General features: G+C 35.1%; 2 protein-coding genes across 3 annotated transcripts; one reads left to right on the top strand and one right to left on the bottom strand.

The window, feature by feature from the left end:
• Positions 1-206: 206 nt before the first annotated feature.
• On the top strand, positions 207-15,437 carry LOC132562294 (double-stranded RNA-binding protein Staufen homolog). 2 transcript variants are annotated; one of them, XM_060227037.1, is made up of 15 exons: positions 207-350; positions 2,045-2,118; positions 2,921-3,330; positions 4,029-4,239; positions 4,759-4,900; positions 5,849-6,051; positions 6,188-6,264; positions 7,017-7,238; positions 7,595-7,744; positions 8,695-8,847; positions 9,441-9,492; positions 9,692-9,793; positions 10,008-10,120; positions 10,549-10,715; positions 11,359-15,437. In XM_060227037.1, the coding sequence occupies exons 2-15, from the start codon at positions 2,067-2,069 to the stop codon at positions 11,441-11,443; spliced, it is 2,139 nt and encodes a 712-aa protein (XP_060083020.1). In that variant the 5' UTR covers positions 207-350; positions 2,045-2,066; the 3' UTR covers positions 11,444-15,437. The 2 variants fall into 2 exon arrangements, with proteins under 2 accessions (XP_060083020.1, XP_060083019.1); XM_060227036.1 differs by having other exon boundaries at positions 7,017-7,244.
• A 2,625-nt stretch (positions 15,438-18,062) lies between these two features.
• On the bottom strand, positions 18,063-27,416 carry LOC132562284 (proteasomal ubiquitin receptor ADRM1-B-like). Its single transcript, XM_060227025.1, has 10 exons — positions 27,201-27,416; positions 25,756-25,872; positions 24,751-24,871; positions 23,259-23,321; positions 22,712-22,811; positions 22,057-22,301; positions 21,226-21,249; positions 20,332-20,492; positions 19,268-19,370; positions 18,063-18,436 (listed from the first exon to the last, which is right to left on the bottom strand). Exons 1-10 carry the CDS (start codon positions 27,399-27,401, stop codon positions 18,366-18,368), a joined length of 1,206 nt encoding a protein of 401 aa, XP_060083008.1. The 5' UTR covers positions 27,402-27,416; the 3' UTR covers positions 18,063-18,365.
• Positions 27,417-27,466: the final 50 nt, after the last annotated feature.

Genomic DNA, 27,466 nt, shown 5'->3' with positions numbered 1-27,466 from the left:
TGCTAATTTTTCATACATATATATTCATCTATTTTTTTGAAGATAAAAATCTCAAATTTACATACATATAATATTAATTGTGAATGTATTCGAAAAAAAAAAATTTTATCATTATTATTTTAAGGTCGTTCTGACGCTTTAAATGCACGAAATTGTCATATTATTTGAAGCGTGCGAAGGATAGGCACTTTGGGTGCAGACAACATGGCCGCATGCATGTCTGAAATTTTCTTTACTGTTTGCCAATGAAAACCTCTCTAAATTAAGCTAACTTCCTTTTGAAATTATTGGTTCAAGAAAAAAATAGAACCTCATTCAAACATCAAAGAAGCAATATCATCAGAAAAAAGGTGAGTGATGGAGTAATTCAACATCAACTAAAAGCCGGTACGCAACAATTGATTTAAATTTGTTAGGGAAGATCGAACACTGTAAAATCTCAAAACTCTACGCAACTGAATGAAAAGTTAATTGATGTTTTGGCGATATTCTCTTCCTAACTGTAGCATGTGTGTATAGGCATAACGATACAGTGCAATCTATAGATTGGAGACCTGCATGCTTGGTGACCACGGGAGACGTATCGGACACGGTGGCAGTAGTCCTTTAGTATAATATATTATAGGACTAAGGGGGGCAGCTCATCGAAAGAGTCTATCATTCAATTAATTTCCTATTCAAAAGTTGAATTGGCCACCATGCTCATACTCAATGTCCATGTCCATGTATTTTAAAGTCGAAAACTGTCCTTAACTTCGTGTTGAGATACAGGTATCGGTATCTCGAACGCTAACAACTCCAGCAAAAACCTGGTCCATTAATGGCATTATGCGTCATACATATACAGTTTCTTTGGATTTCAGATTTTGGTATCTATGTTTGAACTGATTGACAAATACAGAAAGTTTAACAAAGAAAGAGTAACATTTTACAGTGAAACTTGATGCAAGATGTAATGTTATATAAAAGTTAGTCAAACATGTTTTGAGGAGCAAGGATCTTAAATGGTCCAGCTGTTTACTTTTTTTGTGCAATGCATAATGGAATGGATTTCTGCTTGAGTTGTTTACATTCCAGACTTGCTACCTCACTCAAATGCTAAAAATCCTGACAACTCACAATCGTGCAGATAACTCATAATGGACAAAAGTTTTGAATAACAATTCAAAATGGTATTTTTCTCACTCCACACTCTGAGATTGAGATAAAAGCTACATTTCAAGTAAACAAATATTTCGGAAATATCATTTGCTATCAAAATTTCTTTAGAAGTGGATAACCGTGGGGCCTACCTCTTAATCCTCCTTAGATTAGAGCACCATTCAGAGAAAAAACAAGTGGGTACATTCTGTAAAGGTTCACTTATATATGTAGGATTTTGTTTTCCCATGTTTTACATTGAACTGCTAAAAAAAAAAATGAAATATACATGCATTTTTTTTCTTCAAATCATAGCTTCGTTATCAATATTTCTCATCTACTGTGAAGTAGCAATATGCCATTAACAAATTTTGAGTGGTCGTTTTTGAAAAACAACTTGATGACTGATTACTTGTCCTCATATGTGTCAGAGTCCAGAAGATTTTATTCACCGAGATGAGAAATAATTGAAGTCAAAGGGCTTTTCAAATTCTAGGATATTTTCAGCCTGTCCTAATCTCTCAGGAAGTTCAGGTATACTTAGTATACATGGCAGGCATAAGTTTCTATAATTCTGTTATGATTTGTATTTTGGTGGTATTCTCATAGGGTGTTGAGGAACAGAATAAATGCTAACAACAATAATTGATAGATAATCAAGATGAGGAATTGTGGTGATGATGCTGATGATTATGGCAAAGGAGATGGATGAAAAGTTAACTTTCTATGGGTGTGTGTGTGGATACATATATATTATCTTTGTCATGTTTTAAACTGATGTAGAAATCTGAAAAAAGTAAAAGGATTACCAAAAAAATATTAATATAAGATAAGACAGTGTTTATTTTGATGTAACAGGCTGACACATTTCAGTAATGATTCTTGTTTGGTTTTTTCTTTAAAGAAAGAAGAACAAAGAAAAAGCAATGTCGTCATATCCAGTTCAAAACCAGCAGCCTATGGTACAACAAAACCATCGTGAGTATAAAAATCTTACAGAGATTGTTAATTACTGAAGCAGGTGACACACAAGCATGTTGATGTGGAATGTCTGTAATATTTTCACTAATTCAGTGGAGGAGGTGTCTATGTTGGACTTGTTCAAAAGTTCATTTGTACTGCCTAGTAAATGTATAAATATATGCACTATGAATAAGATATTTCAGAATTACTTTTAGCTTCTTTTCATGTATATGTACCATAGTGCTTTTGCCGTATTGTTACAGGTGGAACACATTGGTTTGTAAATGTCATACACATTTAGAAGGCCTTTATCGTCATTCAACCACCTTATAACAGTTCATTTCAGAGAGAAAAAATAAGTTACTAAAATATTCAAAGTACTTGTATTTGTCTTAAGAAACCCTGAAGGTTACAGTCCATCACATTTGTTTTTCTTTTTTTGTGAAGTATGATATAAACATAACTGAGATACGGGGTTAATGTAGAATTCATTACTAAAAAGTCAGTATATTCCTGTCCTATATTTATATCTTTCAATAAGGCAATATTAAAGTCAATTTTTTGTTTGTGAGCGGAAAATATGACAGTCATGCTAATCATAACATTGTCAGATTTTAGGACATGATATCCAATTAATATTATGAACTCTAATTTTTCATTTGGTCTCTGTTACTGCAATGTATAATTTCTCTCTATAAGATTTTGTTATTGTACGAGACCTTTTCCATCATTTTTGACTGCTCTAATGTATATGGGAGTTTCAAAATAACATTATACATTTTGTTTACCAATAACAATGAAAATTATTTATTTTTAGGTAACAAAGCTGGAATGATGGGTAGTGGAATCTTAACAAATAACACAAACAACAATAGCAATTCAATGTCAAATCCTCTGATGTCCGTCAACAACAGCTATCATCCACCCACTCAGTCTCTTGTTGGCGGTCTACAACAGAAGGTCTTAATCCCTGGTGGAATAACTACCAATCAGAATCAGCCAGCTGCTTCCTCACTGACCAATCAGAGCCCTCCTGTTAATATTGCAGGAAGTGTCGCTGTTGGTTCCCAGATTGCAACGCCACCTGGTGACCAGCAGCCAACAGCTACAGTTAATGCCCAGACCCCGTCTGAGGAGAGTGAGAAAAAAAACCAGGAAACCATGTTGGCAAACACAAAAGAGAAAACCCCAATGTGTCTGATCAATGAGTTAGCTCGTTACAACAAGGTATGAAGGAATCAACCAATCAAAAATCTTTACACAACTTTTAGAAAAAGTTTTGATGAAATTTTTCCTCTATTTTTATAAAACATTTGTTCTGGAAAATATGCTTCAATTTTCTAATGTAAATTGTCATTATTTTTCAAAGCTGTTTAACGATAATAGTTAGCATTGCAATATCCAACATGATGATGGTGATCAAATTTTGCCAGATGTTGTTACTTCACAATCTATTTGGGGATAGGAATTGGTGGTCACTGATCATGTTATTTGACAGATGTTCGTTTAATAGAGTTAATCATATAGTTATATATAGTTGCTGAGTGAATTGAAACTGCTTTAAACAAAGGATTTTAAACTACAGATCACATAGCTATATTCATGGTTTATTTCAGTGACAAATTATTTTAACATATCAGATAATTTGTGAAAAAAAGTAGAGGAAATTAATTTCATGAAATATTCTATGCTTTAAATGCAAAGTGTTGTAGTGAGAGAGACTTTTTTTCTCCTAAATATTTCCCGTCTTAAGTACATCTTTCACATGACTTTCTGTCTTTTTGTGTGATTGTTTACAGATCGCACATCAGAACACACTGATAGATGAACAGGGCCCTGCCCACATTCTTAAGAAGATCTCTCACCTGGCTTTTTGTCTTTATTAAATAGTAAAAGTTGTAAGATTTTTGTGTGATTGTTTACAGATAGCACATCAGTACACACTGATAGATGAACAGGGCCCTGCCCATAAGAAGACCTTTTATGTCCAGCTCAAGCTCGGTGATAAGGAGGAGTATAAACAATCAGGCGCCAGCATCAAGAAGGCTCAACACGCTGCAGCTGCTGAGGCACTGGAGAATACAACCTACACCCATCCACCACCCAAACCCCCAAAAGTACTCCCTCAGAGGGAATGTAAGTAGTATCCTTATGTCACATATTTCAACCGTAGAAGGAATGTGTAGTACTATCCAATACTGAGGCCAAAATGTGACCCAAGAGAGAGCAGTATGTTTTTCAATGGTTTAAATTTGGTTTTAAAAGATCTTTGTGAAAATCCTTTTCGGATTTTCTTACGGTATGATATGGCGACCCATAGGGGAAATTGTAGAATTGCTACACAAATAAATTATATTCTCTGGTTTTAATTTCATGTTGAAAAAATGACTTATTATTGGATTTCAATTCTTTTCTTGCAATGCATTTTACATGATTTGGAAGGGTTTTTTTGTCAGAAAACATATTGAGTTCTTGAAATTTTAACCAGTTTCTACCTAGTTCTCTTGTCATTTATGTACATTAATAAACCTGGCTTTTGATAAACCATGACGATACATTTGTTCTTTTGTATACTTGGTCAGTGTTATACTACCATAAACTGGTTCTTTTGTACAGTTCCGCTGTCCAATTTCTCTGTTTTCTACTAATTTCTAGTGGATGTGACAACACCTACCGTTGAACTAAATGCCTTAGCAATGAAGCGTGGAGAGCAGACCATGTACCGTCCTCTAGACAATAGACACCAAAACTACTACCCTCCTCCCAACTACAACTACAGGGGCATGTACCAACAGAGGTAAGATATCACCCTCCCCTCAATAACAGATAACTAGATATTTACTAACAGAGGTAAGATATCACCCTCCCCTCAATAACAGATAACTAGATATTTACTAACAGAGGTAAGATATCACCCTCCCCTCAATAACAGATAACTAGATATTTACTAACAGAGGTAAGATATCACCCTCCCCTCAATAACAGATAACTAGATATTTACTAACAGAGGTAAGATATTTCCCTCCCCTCAATAACAGATAACTAGATATTTACTAACAGAAGTAAGATATCACCCTCCCCTCAATAACAGATAACTAGATATTTACTAACAGAGGTAAGATATCACCATCCCCTCAATAACAGATACTAGATATTTACTAACAAGTAAGATATCACCCTCCCCTCAATAACAGATAACTAGATATTTACTAACAGAGGTAAGATATCACCATCCCCTCAATAACAGATAACTAGATATTTACTAACAGAGGTAAGATATCACCTCCCTTAACAGATAACTAGATATTTACTAACAGAGGTAAGATATTTCCCTCCCCTCAATAACAGATAACTAGATATTTACTATAAGATATCACCCTGCACCAAAGCTCCCCTCAATAACAATAACTTATTTACTAACAGAGGATAACTAGATATTTACTAACAGAGGTAAGATACTGCATTATCACCCTGCACCAAAGCTACAACTTCCAAGGCATATACCAAACGAGTTAAGATATCATCCTTCACCAAACTACAGCTACTGAGATCATATTTACCATAAGATACTCATTATCACTCTGCACTCTCCTATACTAAACGAGTTATGTTGCTACAGAGATCATATCAAACTCTACTCTCCTTCCATGTTGTCTATTGGTGTTGAGATTGAAATGTACTATTATTGTTTGGAGGGTTACTCTCCGAGAAAGTAGTATCTAGCTTGTTTTAATGGAAATTGCAGGTATCATTATCCCAGAGCGCCTCGAGTGTTCCAAGTGTGTTTAAAGGTTGGGCCACGAGAGTTCATCGGAGAGGGTCCAACACGACAGGATGCTCGCCATGATGCAGCAACCAAGGCCCTAGCCATGCTAAGCAAGCTGCCTGTGCCAAGTGAACAAGACCAGAAGTCTGAAGCTGTCTCCACACCATCAGAGGATGGTGATGGTAAGTAGTTCACAATTGTCAAACATATGGGGTTGTCAGTCTGGTGTGTTATGTTTATTATACTGATGTGTTTATGAGAGGTGTCAATTTGTGAAAGTGTCCTGTTGGTTTAAATCTGAATTCTCTTTTTTTCAAGACATCGACAAACTGAAGTCAGAAATCAGCCTGGTCCATGAGATTGCACTCAAGCGTAACCTGAAAGTCAGCTTTGATGTAAGTTTAGTTTAACCAAATCAGGAAGTAGATCACATTATTTTGAACATTACTTCTTCAACATTTCTTGAGAGAATTAAATCAACTCTCCACCAAAATAGCAATAGTCAAAAGATTGAATTGTTTGATGGTACAGTCCAACAACTTGCTTGTCTTAAGCCTATATATTTTTTGTCTTGTCTGCAACAAAGTCATTGAAACCTTACTGGAAAAGTAAATATAGCTAGATCATATAGTGGAAACCTAAACACATCCATAATGTACAGATGGCTTTTTTTGGTAACAAATTTCTTACTGAGAAGCTTGGCTTTAACAATAAGCATTTAGCTCAGATTAAGTGCTCATATAGTAAAACGTGGAATAAAGTCATTGTAGTATGGACATCTGAACCCAGTAAATAGATTACCAGAGTTACAAAGACTGCAGAATTATAAAATTTGAATACAAAGCTTTAAATCTGGCTGTTCTATAGACTTCAGATTGAGTTGAAACAAATTTTTTCCAGTTAAAAAATGACCATACTAACAAAGCTGGGTAGGTGAGATATAAATAAGTGTAGTTCTTGTTTTAACATTCATAATATTTTATTTGAATATTTTACCAGACAATACACCAGAAATTGGAACAGAATTTGGCCTCTGATTACCACAGTTATCTCTCATCATCTGTAATCTTGCTGTATTTGTCCTGACAATTATGACCTGCCTTGTTTAGTATAAAGAAATTTAATAACAAAAAATATTTCGTTACAGGTTATCCGAGAATCTGGTCCGCCCCACATGAAGACGTTTGTGACACGTTGTACAGTTGGAGAATTTGAAGCTGAGGCTGAGGGCAACAGTAAAAAGATGTCTAAAAAGAAAGTTGCTGAAATGATGCTGGAGAAACTAAGAGAACTTCCTGCACTGCCTGTGTCTGCTATGAAGCCAAGAAACAAACCAAACAACAAGAAAAAATCAAAGAATATCATCAAAGTAAGTGTAAGTAAATTGATTTTCTTAAATGCTGGTGATGTTATCATAAATGCTGAAGGAGCTTTGTACAAAATTTACAGTCCCATTGTTTTTATTAGCCAAATCTGTTTTTTACTTCATTCTCAAGGTAGTATACATTCATTGAAGATATTTGTGTTTTCCGTTTAGACAAGGACCATACATTTGTATAGCAAACCTAAGTGTATATATCAACGTTAGAAATTTAAACAAGGTTTCGCCTAGGTTGTATTATTTTCTTGTATGAGAAGATATAAGCGGTCAAGATATGTGTTCCCCAGACAAGTTATGATTATTTTTGCATTCCTTTGATCTTTCTTCACATTTGTTGTTGACAGCAAGTCCAGAAGGCTAACCCTGACTATGGGGTAGGAATCAACCCCATCAGTCGACTTATTCACTTCCAGCAAGCCCAACAGAAGAAGGAACCAGTTTACACTCTTGTGACAGAAAGGGGATTGCCCAGGCGTCGTGAGTTTGTTATTCAGGTAATGTTTAACAAGTATTATAAACAAACTTTTTAGTGGTAAACTTATTATAGTGGGGCTTTTTTTGCACTGAAAACATCACACTAAAATAGGATTGCACTAATTCAAGTTTCAGTACATATTGTATTTATGCTAATAATTGTTGATGTGCAAATATATCATTGCCCTAATTTACTGAATTTTGTGAATACTTTAAGCATGGTTATAACTTTTGTATATATAATGTATATTTTGATACATGTATTTTTGTAATGTGTCACTAATTCATGTCTGGGTGAAATTGTGGCAGCTGAATAATTCCTGCTTATTTAGTGCAAGGCATAAAATCATGTTTACAGCAATTCTTTTGAGATGAAAGATAAAAGTGTGAAGAGATGAAGTTATCTCCCAAAAAACAATTAAGATACAAAGTATGTACAGAAAGTAGCTGATGTCTTTAATGCCTTGGTGAAATTTTACATACAAAAGTGACATCAACATTTTTTCATTATCTCATTGGTCAGATGTATTGCTGCATGTTTGGTGACATAAAACATTTTGTAGATGGATCAAAAATGGCCTTGATCTGCCGACACAAAGAAAATGATATGTCGGTTTTAATTGAAAGAAATGCTGTTAAGCTGGGAGCATCAGCTTGTTAGTTCTCCATTTAGGTTAAAATAAGTTTGACCTCAGTCTACTTTGATGGTCACCAATGTGATAAGTAATTATTGATAGCATAGAACTTTTATGTTCCATTCCTGTTTAATATTGACATCATGCTAAACTGGATCCCTGAATATAACTACCAAAATTACATTCTGATGTTTTATCAATAACGGAATAACAGATAATGTGATCATTCATTTTACTTTCTTAGATTTATAGTAAAATGGAAAGCCTCAATATTTAAATACAACGAAGATTTTATGTTAAGCAGTATTTCATTAAAATTATGTGTTTATGTACAGGTACAAGTGGACGACCAGACATGTACAGGTGTGGGGCCAAACAAAAAGCTTGCTAAAAGACATGCAGCAGAGGCAATGCTGACTCTGCTTGGCTACAACAAGCCTTCCCCTCAACCCACGAAACCAGCAATCAAAAGTGCCACCACACCTGAGGTAAAGTCATACAAAGCAAGCAATATAAGCTGTGTTCATGGTGCTACCATAATCTTGATACGTAAGGAATGTTTTTTTCACAGGTGACATGAAATGGACTAATAGTGTCTTTATTGATTTTTGTTTTAACAATGTTTTCTTTTCTTTTTTTTCTTTTTTCCCCCACAAAATATCTTTTTGGCTGTTTTATTGATTTCTACTTTCAAGATATAGATTTTTTGGCTTTTTATTCATTTTCAAATTATGTGTTTTTTCCCATAGTAATTGTTTTTTGCTGCTTTAATTATTTTAATTTTGACAGTTTCAGTTTTCTCTGTTTTATTCTATCCTCAAAATTATGGGAAAAACCCCACAAAAATTAGTATCTTTACATATACACTGCAGTTGTACCTTACATATCAGTATAAACATTAAAATTTGTTCTTCCAATCGACAAAAACACCTGAATTATTAATTGCACCACATATCCCTTGTATTCCTTTACTTAAGAGAACAAATGTGGTCCAAAGCAAGTTTTTTTATCAGTATGAAGAAATTGTTTATTCAGAAGCAAATAATGTATATTTTCATGACACATTTTTTTCTCCTTTTAGGGAATATCGGGAGAAAAGAAAGTAACATTTGTTGAAAACAATGAAGATTCAGGTATGTTCATCAATATCCAGTGTCTTAATTTGTTTTCCCAATACTCTACAAACATGAACTTCATTTTGTCAACTTTCAGGTTTTGTTATAGTTAAGCTAAATCTTCAATGCAGTCCTTTGTTACAGTCAGACTACAGCATATCTGAAATAATAGAAAGTTATGTTATAAAAATGTTAAAAATGTTAAATTATATTTCAGTGAGTGATATGAATGGAAAGGCACCAGTCGGCCGACAACTTGTTCCTGGCCTCCTGCTCCTGCCAGACTCTAAATATACAGGAGCTTCGCTATATAATCCAAGTATGTTTGATTCCTATCAAGATCAATATTTCCTTTTAGTGGGGAAAAAAAAATCTCGTATTCGTGTTCCGAGGACAAGGATATTTCAGACTGAGTTCAATTACTTAGATGCTTTTTTATTTGTGAAGAAAAGTGTATTCAGTATTTTTTCTTGCTTTTCTTTAAGATACAGATATCTGATAATAACTATGAAATTTGAATGGTTGTATTGCAGGTCTGTCAGGAATGGGAGACAATCTTGGGTTTGGACCTAGTCCTCGGCTTCGTCTTGGAGAGATTGCTTCCAGATACGACGTTGACATAAAATTTGATGAATTTGCTGGAACAGTAAGTGATATCCAGGTTTTATAATCATTGAATTATAAATATTAAATTTAGCTGGCACTAAGCCTGTGCTTGGCAATAAGACCACCCTTATACATATTTCTGTCAGGGGTCAGTAAAACTTCATGTCAGTGCCATTTTGTTATTTTTGATGAGCCCACCCATGACCTTAATATTGATACTTTGGCTGTGAGGATTTTATATCAGCGCTCTGCTTGAGTTTTTCAGAAGAGTTGTTAAGTTACAACTTTCTGATGTTTTCTGCAACTGAAAAATGTCATTTTATTTAATGGTGGTCTTTAAAAACAGAAACTCCAAAGTTTCTAGGAAATTTTCTCATGATATTGGAGATGGAAATTGATATATTTATGTATGGTTGTGCTATACAGATTGTATTTATGTTTTTACAAAATGGTCTTCCTTCTGCTCAGACAAATAATACTGAGGTGCTGAGCAGGGTGACACTAATGACCATCCCACCTCGTATCTTCCATGGAAGTGGCCCCTCCCCAGATGCTGCTCGAGACACAGCCTCCCTCGAGGCCCTCGCCTTCCTCGCCAACATTGCCAAGGAAGATATATCCTCCAGCGGTGATGCGTGAGTGTTCAGTTCTACAATATCTGGCAATTCTGATAATAAAAGATTTGTAAACAAAAGTTATTGCAGGCTTTAGCAGAGTTAGGTTTGTGAGTTATCTTTGAAAAAGGTTGTTATTGAAGAAAAATTTTATGGTTTGCCATCCCTAGTTTATGGCTGATGCGTTATATAATGTTATTCTTGCCAGTACTGACTCACCAGAAGTCAGTGGTATTTACCTAGTGGTCATTTCTTGAGGAATTTTAACATGTGGAGGCAGAATAAATTTCAAATTTAGTATGTCATTGATATCTGTTGAAATGTTCTGATTTCAAGCTTTAAGTGATCATTCATTTGTTCTTTAAAAAGAACAACTTGACGTATTTAGAATGTAAATCATTCATTTGAGGAGAAGTTCATACAAATAAAATCACTGTGACCTTTATTAAAGGTCTAAAGTCAAAGGTCAAAAGTCAGACAAGTTCAATATGAACCTTAGAAATAATATTAGGCTTGTTGCATTCACATGAGTTACATTATCAAGTCTCTCATTTGAAAAAAAAATCCAAAACTGAATTCAAAGCATGTTAAAATTTGCGTATGGAGTTTAGATTCATTCTTACTTGTGATTTAACAAATGTATTTTTCTTTTTCTTCATTTTAGTGTGAAAATCAAGAAAGAGCCAGGAGAACTAGCTAACTCAACAAACCTAGGGGGTGCTCATACAGGGAGAGTTCCCCCTATGTAGACGACACATTATGACAATTCCTCGTCAGCCATTCAACCTGAATGCTTGTCATCATAAGATGAGCAAAAACAGACGTTTTACATGTTACTGGTATCCAAGAGACATTGTAACATTTTGAATTTTCCACTTGCTATGCCTGCTATTTCTTCTAATCTACATCTCAAGGCTGGGGTGCTTTGCATGATTTTAGAATGATGTGTGAAGTTTGAAATGTTTACCAGGTTTGGGATAACCTTTCAACATTTTAATATTTAAATGATAATTGGATATTTGTTTCCTATTAATAATTAATATTTTGGTTAAATGTTTGTTAACTCAGTGTTTTGTTAAGAATTTCTTTTTTGACTTTCTGAAAGATTTTCTAGATCAAGAAAATTATCATTTTATTGTTAAAATAACTTTTAAATATCTCGACACAATGTCTGTTTTTGCTTTTTATTCCTGACACCCCTTTTTGGCATTATGAAGATGAATGTAAACCATCCATTCAGGAGAGTTTAACATGCCATTTAGGGAGGTGAGGTTTGGTGTACAATTTTGTAGTTACATATAAATTGGTTTGTTGACAACATGAAGGAGGACGCTGGACGAGGTATTTTATTGGATATTTTTGTATGAATACATGTGAAGACAACATAACTATTGATTGTTGATATCATAGTCAAGATGTAATACTAGGTATTTTGTATTTTATAACAAGAATGTAAGTCTCCATATTTGAACATACATCATACATAGATCACAAGGCATTAATGTATTGGAAATTGTAGACAGAATTTAATTTTGAAAAGAAGAATTTGTCCACCAAAAATAGAACATTAACTAAGCAGAAAAACTGTTTATTCATGTAAATTAAAGTATATTATAGAAAATTTGGTATTTTTGTCATAATGCTCGTAAATTTTTCACCATAGTAATGGAGCTTGAATTTGGAGATTTTTTTAAACCGCCCCTAACAGTCTGAGAATGAACGACAATTTGTCTTTACATTTAATCTTTAATAAAAAAAAATCCTTCATCTTTTTTATCCTAATTGATCATTACAATCCCAGATCTTCACAATCTTCACCTCAAGAAGTAACAGTTTGGACTTATTTTCTGGACAAGACTGTGATACTTTGTTATGATTGGTTGAAGGAAGGTTATTATGTAGATATGTTTCATAAGGAATTAGAAGTCATGTCTGATGGGTCGACCATTGCAATGTTACATAAGGCACTGAGTTACTGTGCATGTGTTACAACAGTTAAGACTTTGTGAGGGCTTTTCACTTGTCCTACCTATAATCATTTGTAAATATATATTCTGAATTTCTTGGGCTGTTTCTTTTAAACTAACACTACGAAAGGTTTTTTTCTGTCTGGAGAAATTTGGCAGAATTTGTTTGAAATTGTGAAGAATCAAGATCGTTTTCTCCATATAGGTAAGGGTGTACTTCTGAAATATCCAGGTGACGGAACACTCTGTTGTCTTTTTCATTGACAATGTGGCAATTCAAAGAATGGAAATTCAGATTTTAAAACAACAGATTTCCCAGACAGAATCCTATGTGTAAGAGTTGGATCTGCTGCTCGTTAGGTACACCACTAACATTTTACTCAGAAGGATTTGTTTATAAGTTTATATATCCTGATATCATTTGCTGGTCCTTGGTACTCGGAGTTTGTTGATTTTTAGACTGTTCCAAAGAAAGCTTGAAAGACAATAGTTTTGTTTCAAATTGACATACAGTAGCCAAAGAGTAATTTTATGAGAACAAATCGATGCGAACAATCATTTCTTATGATTATTATAAAACTGTAGCAGTGAAGAAACTGGGTAATTTCCCAGGTGGGACATGTGTTTTATTTCATGTATTACACACATTCTTACTTAAAAGAAAAGGTGCACTTTATCACCAACATTCAATTCGCTGTGAGGGGGTATATACTGATGGACAAAATCATTTGCCAGACTTCAAAGCTGCTGGATAAAGCTGATGGCTGCTTTTGTTTACTACAATTCAAACAATCTGACCAAAGTTGTGAGTTAGGAAATAAGGACATATCTTGTGATCTTACTCTATGACAGGCATTAACTTATTCCTAAATGAAAAAAAATTGGGGGATTGTGGCCAGTATTTACATGTAACCAAAATGATTTTTCTACATAAACGAAATCTCATTGGCTCTGTATGTCTGGGAACGACACCATTGTTTAAGTTCAGTGTATAAGCCTACCTAGATTAAAACGCAAACCTTGACAATGATATGTCTATTTTATTAATATCTTAGCTCAACCTAGAACTTAGTCGTTTAATGATGCTTTTCTCTTGGTGTTGTCTTCATATATAATCATTGATTGGGTTTAATGTTTAGACAATGAAGATGATATTGGAGAACTTTCTGTATTTTATAGGCCTATGTTTCTTTCACTGCTCTCTGTAAAGTTGCCTGTTTTCACAAGCCATTTTGTTGATACGGATACGATACAAAATATCAAGCTATGTTTTTACTTTTACACTATCTGAATACAAAATAAAGTGGAAAGCATATCATTTGCAATATTAAAACATGTATATATTATAAGTAAATGAAATGATTTTAATATCTGCGAAAATTTGCAACTGTGCATACAATGATTTGTAAAATATTCAAAGGAAGTGAATGCCTCTGTTGAGCTGGTTCCATTATTTACAAGTTTATGTGACTATAAAAAAATCAACTTTGAACTTGCAGTCATATCACAAAATTTTATCAAAACATGACTTGCATTCAAGCTTGAAATTTTTGAAGTCAGGGTTGTTTAGAAATAGGAATAACTATCTTGGAAACTGGTATTTTACAGAGGGTTTGCTTTCAACTCAAATTTTGCAATCATACCAAATGATCTACAGACCGTTATATGTTGGCGATATAAGAATATTCTCCAAATGATCTTCACTTTCCCCTGCTGTTATTGTTACAAAAGCAAGTCAAACTAAGATGGTTACAGATTTGTGGTAGATATAGCACTGTGTTTTATAGACAAAGTAGCAGATAAAAATTACAAGGTCTGTTTCAGTAGAACCTCTATCCCAGAACTCCAGGTTTTGTTGAAAGGTACCACCTACAGAATTTTATTGATCATTTGCTGATAGAAATGATATAATGAACAACGGATGGAAGTGATTTATTTCAGAGCTCTGGGATCAAATTGTTTAATTCCTGAAATAGACTGAATGGTAATAACTATTGCCAAATCTGGTCATGTTGTGAAAAAGTTTATTTTTATTTTTTGTTTTAATATCATGATTCATTATACCATAATAGTTAAACTTATATGTTATGTCTGAATGAAAGAGGCACAGTAAATTTGTTGATGTTTATCATAATACTGTACATTGATTCTGAACAAATTTTCATGATAATTTTCAACAGAATTATCCCCACCCTATGTGTTTTGACATCATTTCTTATAATGTTATGGCAGACACATAGTTTGGTAAAAGACATGATCATGTTGTGATTTAGACAAGTCTATAATTGAAAACTGCCCTGTATATAATACCTAAGGCTATCCAGTAAAAAGTCTACCTGACCCTAGGACTCAAGAATAGATGGCTTCTATCCATGGCAGAGTTTCTTAACAAATCAAGTTATATTTGGTACCTCACAACAAAACCTGGAGTCCTGGGGTAGGGTGTTTTGAGAGAATAGCCCTCATAGCTCTGTACTTTTTGTCTGGTTGATAAAGCATGTATAAAGCCATGTTCTGATCACCACTTGTTTAATATTTATAGCACAGCCAATTTTCAGGCATATCTGATATACATTATAAGAATTGTTATCAACTTGCATTATTATAGAAATGTGGTCATCTTAGTTTGACTGTAGATGGTGGTGTTGTTGTTGTGGTATTTTTTTCTAGATTTTGTGTCATTATTGTGCTGTATACAATACTGGCACCAAAACTGTACCACACTATATTAAAAGCTTGGATGTATTCCATGATAAAAATAAATTGGTTGAAACCATATCGTAGTTGTGTTTTCCTGTTATACTAGAAAAATAAGATTTTTGAAGTGTGAGAAATCTGATTAGGTTAGAATTCTGTTCTACATCGGGCGTCACCAATCAAAGTGGTTGATAACAGATTCGTTATCTCTGTAACTCGTCCCATCTAAAGGCGTGGTCATTAAGTCTGGCCAAAGCACCCTAGAGAAGAAAGATAGTTATTTTCATCTGATACCAAGAATTGCACAACAAAAGCTGACATATTCTGGAGATATGTGATTGCTATCACATAACAAATTAGTAGATTTAGGCTAAATCATTGGGCAGATCATTGGGGATTCCAACACAGGGGAGCGAAATCTCATTAAAAGTGAGTAGATCACTGTCAAGAGTCACCACTACAACATGATTGAAACTGTGAAAATAAATCAACAAGACAATTTGGTGAATTGCAGTCCCTCAACAAATGTGAAATAATATGCAGTAGGTCAAAAGTCAAAATCGAGTTAACTACTCTTGATACACGACACAAGCCTCACTTTGGTGAACCCCTATCCCAAGTATGAAGTGCCAGTCACAAGTAGTGTAGGAAACAGAGCTGTACTGACATGCAAGACTATAACTTCCTGCTCCAAGTTCTCGATGGGGGACTAATCACTTGAAGAGAAGAAACTATTGGTGATTTAAGACAATTTTAGAACACAACACCTATAACCTGATAACACATGGAAATAGAATACATTACATCACCCTCTGTTCTAGGTTAGTCTTTTGTGATGTTTTTAAAAGCTATCATGAAAATAGTGTATGTGATTCATTTGAATAGTGGCACAATTCAGAACGTACACATGACATTGTCTTATTAAAGTTTCATACAAAATATATGAAATCTAGAATTGTGCATCCTTGATACACCAGGGATCACTTTCAGTCTCTGCATCCTTGGATTATGTAGTGGCAAACTGAAGGCACAAGCCAAGTAATTTGATTGGTTTGTGGGGAAAAGAAAATGGCTAATTACAGGCCGATACACTCCTGTTGAAGATTACAAAGGAGCAACAACCAACTTTGAAACCATTACAATATCCGGTTATGTGACCACCTCGAGATTCATTTGATGTACATCAAAGGATCAAACTAGTCTGTTTGTCTTGTCTACAAAGTGTCGGACAAGGAACCTTCAATTTTGCCATGAAGTGTTCCAGGGGTGCAAAGAGCAACAGTGATTGTAACCCCTGGAGTATCGAGGATGTAGTACTTGTAACCCCTGGAGTATCGAGGATGTAGTGATCGTAACCCCTGGAGTATCGAACCCCTGGAGTATCGAGGATACAGAAAGAGAGTGATTTCAAACACTGGAATATCGAGGATACAGTGAGAAAAAGTGATCGTAACCCCTGGAGTATCGAGGATGTAGTGATCGTAACCCCTGGAGTATCGAGGATGTAGTGATCGTAACCCCTGGAGTATTGAGGATGTAGTGATTGTAACCCCTGGAGTATCGAGGATGTAGTACTTGTAACCCCTGGAGTATCGAGGATGAAGTGATCGTAACCCCTGGAGTATCGAGGATGTAGTGATCGTAACCCCTGGAGTATCGAGGATGTAGTGATCGTAACCCCTGGAGTATCGAGGATGTATTGTATAGTGTTCGTAACCTCTGGTGTATAGAGGATGTAGTGACTATAACCCCTGGTGTATAGAGGATGTAGTGATTGTAACCCCTGGAGTATCCAGGATGTAGTGATTGTAACCCCTGGTGTGTTGAGGATGTAGTGATTGTAACCTATGGAGTATCGAGGATTTCGTACCTGTAACCCCTGGAGTATCGAGGATGTAGTGATCGTAACCCCTGGAGTATCGAGGATGTAGTGATTGTAACCTCTGGAGTATCGAGGATGTAGTACTTGTAACCTCTGGAGTATCGAGGATGTAGTGATCGTAACCCCTGGAGTATCGAGGATGTAGTGATCGTAACCCCTAGAGTATCGAGGATTTCGTGCTTGTAACCCCTGGAGTATCGAGGATGTGGTGATCGTAACCCCTGGAGTATTGAGGATGTAGTGATTGTAACCTCTGGAGTATCGAGGATGTAGTGATCGTAACCCCTGGAGTATCGAAGATGTAGTGATCGTAACCCCTGGAGTATTGAGGATGTAGTGATCGTAACCCCTGGAGTATTGAGGATGTAGTGATTGTAACCCCTAGAGTATCAAGGATGTAGTACTTGTAACCCCTGGAGTATCGAGGATATTGTGATGGTAACCCCTGGAGTATCAAGGATGTAGTGATGGTAACCACTGGAGTATCGAGGATGTAGTGATGGTAACCCCAGGAGTATCAAGGATGTAGTGATTGTAACCCCTAGAGTATCGAGGATGTGAATTACAGGCTAGTGCCCTTCCCATCTACATTTTCATTTTTCTTTGGATCTCTTTGGATTTTCCACAGCCACGTCCTAGACTTCAATATTTAGGCCTTTACCATCACTTACAAGAGCCTAGAAGGGTCCTAGAAGGATGAAACGGCTGTATGATGCAGTTTACTTCATTGCTTGGCTCTACTCTAAATTTGCATCAAAAAGTCCTGTTCACTTGTGTCTTTGGTACAATCTTATAAACAACAAAACAAGTCAACAACTCTCCTTATATTTTGATAGTTTTATTAAGGATTTTAAAGTCAGAATGCTTCTGACAAATGTGTCTTTCTGTAACATTGCTATATAATAGCAAAATATTTTTTATTACAATTGTCAGTATATATCATTGAAGTTTAAAAAACCAAAGACAGCTGAAATAACTCGTCTTTAATGAGCATCTACAAACAGCTTTTTGAAATAATCACATCCTTAGTCACAATAACCCATCACATTCTATGATATATAACGGAACATCCAAGTTTTTGTAACTTAAATCTAGTTCAAGCACAATCTAAATCTGTACAAACAATCAGTCAGTGTCCATCTTCTCATCCTTCTTTCCATCACGTTCCTGCATGGCTTTGACAAATGCTTCTAGATCTGAAATCCAAGATACATATGGTCGTGAATCATGATGGGGAGACAATTAAAAACTTGGGGAAAACATTTATGTCTTTAACATTACCAAAAATGGTTAACATGAAGTCTGACTATTTTGTAGGAGACATGGAGAAAAGGATAATGCTTGAGAGAGAATGCCTGGGCAGTGATTCTACTATAGAGGCTACCATACATCAATTTGGTGATAATTATTTCTGTTAACAAGTGTTGTCCTATATAAACTACCATTCATAAAATAATATTATATACAGTTCCCAAATGTGTAATTTGTTTTCAATCACTGACCTGACCAATCAGAAAAGTATAACCACAAATTCAACCAATCAGAAACATAGCTTAACATATTAGCTCAATTTCCAATAAAGTAAATTGTATCACTATTAAACCTGACCAGTTGGATGACTAATTCAAACTCAAACTCAAGCAGAAATAGAGTAACACAAATTAAACCACTTTATCACCACATTAACCAATCAGAAAGGCAGAGACACTAATTTGACCACTAGGTTAGCAGACAATATTTCACTTATTAAATATTGATATTTATGAATTCCACTGAGTTAAGTGAAAGATGCCTCTAATTTTTACAATGTCCCGAAACATAATTTATGTTTCAGTATGAAATATATGTTTCTACAAAGACATATTGCCAGGTCTTTACAACAACATATTAATTATTTATGATTAAGACTTAAAATTCTTTGCTGTCATTCTTTGAAATATTCACCTTCACCAGATCACAATACCAGAAGCTATAGACAGGTTTTTTTTTAAATCACCAAGCTAAGGAAACCTGACCTACACACTTACCTCCTTGTGCAGCAGCAGTAGCCACATCCACCCCCAACTCAAACTGTGACATCAGAGGGCCAAGTTGTCCAGACTGGAGAGCAGCACTAAAGGAGGACAGTGCCTATTTTCACAGCAAAAAAGGTATATATGTGTGGTGTAGTCATAACAACAGAGGTATCGTGTTGTCATAGCAATAGCGGTATGATGGAGTCATAACAATTGATTATGTAGTCATAGCGACAGAGGCACCATGTAGTCATAGTAATAGAGGTATGATGTAGTCATGGACACAAGTTTGTTTGTTACCGATTAATGTAAACATGATTTAGACAATTACTTTTACAATTATCTTGGAACAACTTTTGTCTGAACAAAATCATGGGTTGAAATTGATATCGCCAACCTTATTTATAAACTTTGTTTTAGTCAAAATTCGGCTAAGTTGATATATTCCTCACAGTCCCTTGAATTTCGAGATAACAAGTTTTGACTGTATATTGTTTCATCTGTACAAATATGTCACTTCTATGATATGTCGAAGTTTCTAATTGAGATACCAATAATGACCCCTGAGAGAAGCATGAATTTATCAAAGGCTTTGAACTTAAACACAAAATTTAAGGAGAAGTAAATACATCTACATGTATGAAATAGAGCTAAATATTGTGAATTTTGAGGGCTACTCCTGTGAAACATCCATCGCACACCAGGAATTTCAAGGTTTTATTAAAGGGTACCACTAATAACAGAATCTAAATGATACTTTACTTAATAGTAATAGGTAGAAAATTAATCATAGATAAAAGTGATCTAAAGGTCAGTAAATGTTTTATATTACCCTTTATTGCCACGGCGCAATATGTGTTGACATTTTTATAAAGGTAAATAACTCAGCATTACGTCACATTACACATGTACCCATTGATTCCCTTCTTTATTGCTGTACAATTTATTTTCATTTTTTAGTCTTATTTAATGATTACTTGTTATGAAAATATTACTCCACTAAAATTAGACAGTTTATCCACAATGGCTAAATTTGTGTGTGGTGAAACCTGTTATAAGGTATGTATAATATTTACCTGTTGAAACTGTGGTGATGAGATAGTGTTGCGTAGTTCTGCCTCCGTCTTTGGCAGAGACTCGCCCTCAGGTAGGAACTTTATAAGTCTCTCCTGTACATCTTTGTTGGCTAAGATAGGTATCATCATTTCTGGGTTTAATGCCTGTACTAGATCAATATCTGCAACATAAACCAGTTTCTACTTCAATATCTATCCAGTAATAAGCTCACCCTTACCTACTTATTTCAAGTAGATTTATAAGAGAATCAGAGGTAATGTGCTGACCCTATGGGCTTTGGGTACAACTCCCATTTGGGCCACACCCCATGGGCTTTGGAAACACCTACCATTTGGGCCAAATCCATGGGCTTTAGGAACAACTCCCATTTGGGCCACACCCCATGGGCTTTGGAAACACCTACCATTTGGGCCAAATCCATGGGCTTTAGGAACAACTCCCATTTGGGCCAAACCCATGGGCTTTAGGAACAACTCCCATTTGGGCCACACCCCATGGGCTTTGGAAACACCTCCCATTTGGGCCAAATCCATGGGCTTTGGAAACACCTCCCATTTGGGCCAAATCCATGGGCTTTGGGAACAACTCCCATTTGTGCCACACCCTATGGGCTTTAGAAACAACTCCCATTTGGGCCACACCCATATTTAACGCTAGAGGTAATGTGCTGGCCTTATGATAATGGCAAGAAAACAAGAGTTCTTGCAACATAATAAAAGACATAGATATAAGACCATGAGTATCATATCCTGACTTTAAGATTTTAATGCAGGCCAGTTTACATATTTTGCAGAGAAATCTTTATCATTAGTTTACTACTGATATATATAAAGGAGATAGCTCGGCTGAACAGTATATACCTCGCTGGGGTTAGATGTAACAAATTGTCTCACCTTGTTTCGAGTCTGACCCAGGAACTGGAAAAAAAGTAGAACAATACATTTGTAAATTTCTGCAATTGTATGTCGCAAATCTCAAAATCCCAAAATGGTTATGGTTACAAATGTATATCAAACTGAATTAGCACTGTATATTTTCAACACACCTGATGCTCTACCTGACCTAGTACAGTTTGTGTTCAGGCTGGTGGAAAATTTCAATATCAATTACCTGAAATATTTTACTTCTTGACTGAGATCCCTGTAGCTATACTGTTGATCAAAATATAATTTGTGGCAACTTCTGCAGCAAAAGCATTGTGTTTAAATTTTTTGTACATTTGGCAAACTACAGGAATGCATCAACTTTTGGTGAATGTATACAATATGTAAGATTCAGTATGAGTGAGTGAAATCTGCTATAGATTCAGCAGCTAGCAGAGTATGGCCTATATCAATATCATTGGTTAGGGGATTCCCCTGCTATAGTTTGTTTCATGGTACTGGACAAAAGACAGTCACAAAAGGTCACTTGAGACTGACCTACAAACTGATCAATTCAGACCTATGGAGTGTGAGAAGTCAAATAAGAATATTAATGTTTGGTTAAATGAAAATGTGAATACAGCCGAGTGCCTTGTGCCTTTTACCTCTTGTTCACATTTTCTATGAAACACATTTATTTCTTATACATGGATAATGATGCTGTTATCATATGTTGCATTCCATTGGTTTCCCAGAACCCTTCTTCTTCCTAGAAATGACTTGGCTTAATGTGCAACAGATTTCAAAAATGTACACTAAACTAATGTATAATTAAAACTGTCAGATTAGAAATGTCCCCACCTTTCATACTGGAAAGTATATTCTGTAAATCACTAAGCTGGATAGCCTGGCGAGCAGCCGATGCCCCAGCAGTGGGTGTGGCAGCTGTGGTTGTCATGGGTGCCCCTCCCCCTGTGCTCTGAGTGGCTGGTGCTGTGGTTGTGGGTGTGGCCTGGGAAGGAAGAGCTGCTGCAGTGACTGGCCGTGGAGCCTGTGAAGGAGAATCTGTGCCTCTGGTTCCTGGAGAAGACTGTACTCTCATCGGGCTGGAAACGAAGTTACATGTCAGAAGAAAGAATTTACATGTACTACTAAAAACAAACACAGCATTGAGTTAGTTGTTAAAGAGAATATGACATTAAACAGATATATGTGTGTATTTTTGTAGAGATTATATTCTTGCTTATTTAAGGAATATTCGCTTGATGATCAAAAAGTGTTTCTTAAAGTATAATAAATTGTTTCTTCCAGATACTGCGGAACACAAAACACAATATTTTAGTAACCAGCCCTTCTTCTTAGAATCTAGGGACCTTACGAGGTCAATGGCAGATCCCAAATGAAACCTGTTCTATGCATAATTCTCAATATTTGTAGTCTACTCCTGAATATATTTCTATCTGATCACTGACTTGTAAATTGCTGCAAAATTGACAAACATTACATTTAAACTTACGGTTCTGATGCTGTGGATGTAGCACTTGTAGGTCGACCTCCCATAAGTGCTGATAGGCCTCCACCTCCTCCCCCCATCCCCATTCCTCCTCCCATACCACCTGTAAACACATCAAAATAAACATCCAACGGTGAACTGAAACAGTTCTGACCAAAAACAATAGAGAAAATTATAGTAAGGTGCAAGTACTCTCAGTTCAACTGAAATATCTGTTACAAAATTGAGCATCATGGGAAAATTAAGGTCAAAGAGTCTTCAATGGAAATAACTCTCTAAAATCTCAAACGACTTTCCATTCCAGACATGAATTTCCTTTAAAGAATATAGAATGAATAACTCTCCAAATTACTAAAAAAATCTTAGCTAAACACTGTGCTTGATATTTAATGATTAAACAATGCTACAATCACTGTTAACTTAATCAAACAACATGCAGTGATGAACTCTGACAGGGAAAGACAGAAAAAATCCAACACATGTGAAATTTCTGTTTTTTTCATGAACAAGGAAAATCATTGCTAGTCATCAAAAGCTGTCATCTACTTACCTAGAAGCTGCATCAGCTGTTGTTGGCTCATACCCCCGATGATGTTCTGGAGGTCAGAGTCACCTTGAGAAATAAATTTGTTGTACAGATTTAAATTATTCCAATTATTATCTATAAAAGTAAACAGACTTTTATATTTCAAAACCTGATATCTAAAATCTTCATTGATTTTAGTTTTCTACACTACGTTTATTTCTCATATATATATATAGTATATATGTATATACAATAAAACTTTCCTAAGACAAAGTGAGTTGGTATGAGTTGTTGTCTATTATGAAATAAATTGAATCCCTGAATTTTACTCATCAATTTCACTACTTACATATTAAATATATAACAAATTTGCATATAATGAATTTTCGTTGACAGAAAGCAAAATTCATTGAAAATGCTTGTACCTAATGTGAATTTCTGGAATTGCTGTCTATTGTCTCTCTTTGAAAGTGAAAGTTGGGACCCAAAAATGCATTACAATGCATGATTTAAAAACTGATAGAAGAATGCATTTGTATATGCTTTGCGAAAGCAGGATTTCCCCCCTTCGTATATCAGCCTGTAGTCATTTGGGACACATCAGACAACGAGAATGACTTCCCGTTGTCCAACCTAACTCAATGGAACAGCGTTCTGAAAGATGGAGGAGTTAACGCTGGACGATTATGTCAGTATTGTCAGTAATGTGATGATGAGGGAAATTCACATGTTGTGGAGATAATGTGCCAATAAAGCTATCATTCAGCAGTCTGTCAGCATCTGATCTGTATTTTAGGAAAATAAAACCATAAAAAACAAAGATCAATGTTTTAAGATATAAAACATTTTGACACTTGGTCTTGTTTTTTTTCCCCTTTTTATTGGTAACTGCACTACTTTCAACTGTTTAAAATTTGAGTGACAAAACAATGATAAAAGCCTTACATTACAGCTTCCAATATTTCTGTCTAAATAAACCACCTCATACCAAGTATGATGGGCATGTACATGTATACCTTATCTCTTATCCTGTGTCAGAAATTGGTCTTTTTAATTTTAACTGGTTTTATTTCCCTTTTTTAATATTAAATCATCAGTTCATTAATAACAGATGATGTCAAGTTATATCTTATATTGTTAGCCAATTCCTTAGAAAATCAATATTTTCTCAAGATTACCATCAAAGGAACCAAACAAATCCAATAATAAATTTTCTAATCTCTACGTATCTAACGCTTAGAAGATCATGAACATTTCCTTAAAATTACTGCAAAAGGGACCAATGCCAATTTACAGAGTAAAAGTTACTATAGTGTATATAGGAAAATTACATTTTTGAGCATAATTTGTTTATTTTCTTTTAGAACTGATTCAAACTTGATTAGAGATGATAGCTTGATGAGATGCATATATTGACCTTGATACTGTATATCTTATCAAAACTGGGGAATTTGCTGAAGGTACAAAAGAGTAAGTATATTAATAGGGATTATTGAGTATATTCCTATGTCCTTACCTATACCAGACAATTCAGAGGGCATGCCACCTCCAGCACGACTTGATCCTGGTGTGGGCGGATTGTTCAGGTACTCGTTCACTTTCTTACAATGTTCATCATCTTTGTCTGACTTAGGTTCCTATTGTTATGTTTATAAAAAAAGATAAAAATTGACATGATTTCTTCATTAATTACACCTCAATTCATAAATAAGGACGGTCAACATTAGAGTGGTTTATGTATCATAATTTTGTATTAATAACAAGGCATTGCTGTAATCAATACAAACAGATTCTCACAAACATTAGATTGTCCATAGAGAGTGATCAGTTCAGAAATACCAAAATATTGTGATGAAAAGAATTTTCTATTCGTAGTATCAGTAACCTTGACCAAAATTGACATTTTAACTTGAAAAGCAATGAAAAAATAACAAGCATAGTTGCTTGAGAATGCAGTGTGTGAAGATAGAGATTGATTGATCCAAGGGAACTCAAGTTATTGACCAAGATGAGTTTTCTATGCATATAAACATTGAAATTTATTTTTAACCTTTTACATCAGAATTTAATCCCAAGGAAACTGTGTTATAAGGGAAACACTTTGTGAAGTTTTAAGTTCATTCAGTCAAAGGATACACGTCAGCTATTGGGCAGAAACCAATTTTCTTTTTATATTAACAGTAACCTTGATGTTTCTTTCATATTTAGACCTAATCCACAATCATGAGCATGCACTCCATAACTCCACTATAACTTGTGTTATGCATCATTGCTCAAAACTGGTGATGCTCACAGACAGAATGACAGATGGACAACATCAAATTTTCAAATTTTCAATCAGGGGTATATTTAACATAACATGATGTCTATGGTGATATTTATACTTATGGATAGTACAGTAACACCCAGATTTGTTGCAAGTCAGATTTCAGCGATATCTTGAAAGTTCTGCTCATTACTCTAAAATTGGTAATATAATTTCATTACAAAGGAAACAATACTTAATCATCAACTTTCTTACCTGCATCCAAAAGAAGAATTTCCGAGTGGAGGACTTAAACTTGAGGACATACACACGTCCTGTTGTACATTGAGTCACATGCTTAAATTCAACATCATCAGGGAAAATGATCAGATCCTGTCAACAAAAAATCAGTTTGATAATAAAATATTGAAATAGTTGTTATTTATACCTGTGTAAATTTACCCGAGAACATTTACAAATGTATACCTTCTAACATTATCAATGTGCATAGGGTCTTTAATTGCAGGTAATGTTTAGGTCTTGGCTAAAAATAACTATGTTATATAAATTACTATAGCCTTTCCTGTTCTAGATATGTTTTACTCAAAATACAGACTTTTGAGTATTCATTAGGAGTCTGAAAGGTCAAGATCAGGTACCTCCAAGCCATACCTGTATTTCATTTTCAATATCTCTTAAATATTAGTGTTCTACCAAACTGTCTTTTTTTAGCTCTAACGCCGGACATAAAATATTTTGGATAATTATTACAGTGCCTCAATGGTGGCCAGGAAACTGCTGAAACAGACCAGCTGTTTGTAGTCATAAGGTCCTGACCATCTATCCACAATTTTATTCTTGTCTTGGTTGCGGTCAGACTATAAGCTGTTTGGTACATAATAGGCAGTTTTTGACAAATGAACATTTGTTTAAAATACAAAAGCACTATGTCAGAATGTGTTAATCAAATTGTTGCGGACCTATTTTGAAAACAGATAGTAAATTAAGTGTCGTTAAAAGATCAACCCAAAATGAAACGCTTTTGAACTGGCCCCAGTGAGGTTCCTCTGCTATCTCGTTGACAAAAGTAAAGACCAACACTATGAGAGATATCTATCTTAATGTGCTGTTCCCTACAATACCTTTCAGTGATCAAACAGATAATGACGACAGTGGCCTGTTTAAAAATGCAGACATGTATTTTAGAACACTTCAAGACCAAACAATGGGGAAGTCATACAAATATTCCAAAATTACAAGTCTTGAATGTCAGATAGCAAATTGAGATCAGTTTATTGCATAAATGAACACCCATGGAATCTAAGTCCGTTTTGGACCAGAGGAGTCTGAATTTTTCAATAACCGCTGTAAAATTAAAACTAGTGCCTTTTCAGAACGTCAGACTCCTGTGGTGGACCACATGGTATTACATTAATAGGAGTAATGACAGCCGAGACAAGTAGGAACTACCCATGATTGGACGGTAAACTCGCCCAGACTGGCCAGACAAACTGGGACGATTCGTCCATCAATCAGAATAAGTTGAAAGCCGGTGACTAATTATAAGTTAACTGTTAAAACAAAATATAGCAACGCCATCAACTAACATTAACTTATTTTATAAGTGAATTTCTTAACGTTAAGAGCAGCGGAAAGAAGCTAGAAAGAATTTAAGCCGACATTTTTTGACATGTGATTCAGCTATTTTGACGTTTTCTTACATCTTCGACAGTGCCGGTGGTCCGATCCTTCCAACAAAAATGCATCAGTGAGTCCTCTGATTGATAAACGTACACCTGTCCCTTCCTCTTGTCTGGATGGACCATCTTGCCCTTCATGAACATCTTTCCAGCCCGAAATTCCACAAGGTTTTTGCTGGAAGACCGGGTGGCCGAATTTCCGAAAAGTGCACCGCTCGCCATGTTGATTTTAACAGTCCGGAAGTGACATGGACGATCATACTAATGTAATACTATTAAATGACAGG

This window comes from Ylistrum balloti, unplaced genomic scaffold (genome assembly GCF_031769215.1).
Source record: "Ylistrum balloti isolate Yb309-2 unplaced genomic scaffold, AGI_CSIRO_Ybal_v1 Utg371388, whole genome shotgun sequence".
NCBI classification, from domain to species: domain Eukaryota; kingdom Metazoa; phylum Mollusca; class Bivalvia; order Pectinida; family Pectinidae; genus Ylistrum; species Ylistrum balloti.
This window is presented reverse-complemented; position numbering and strand designations above follow the sequence as displayed.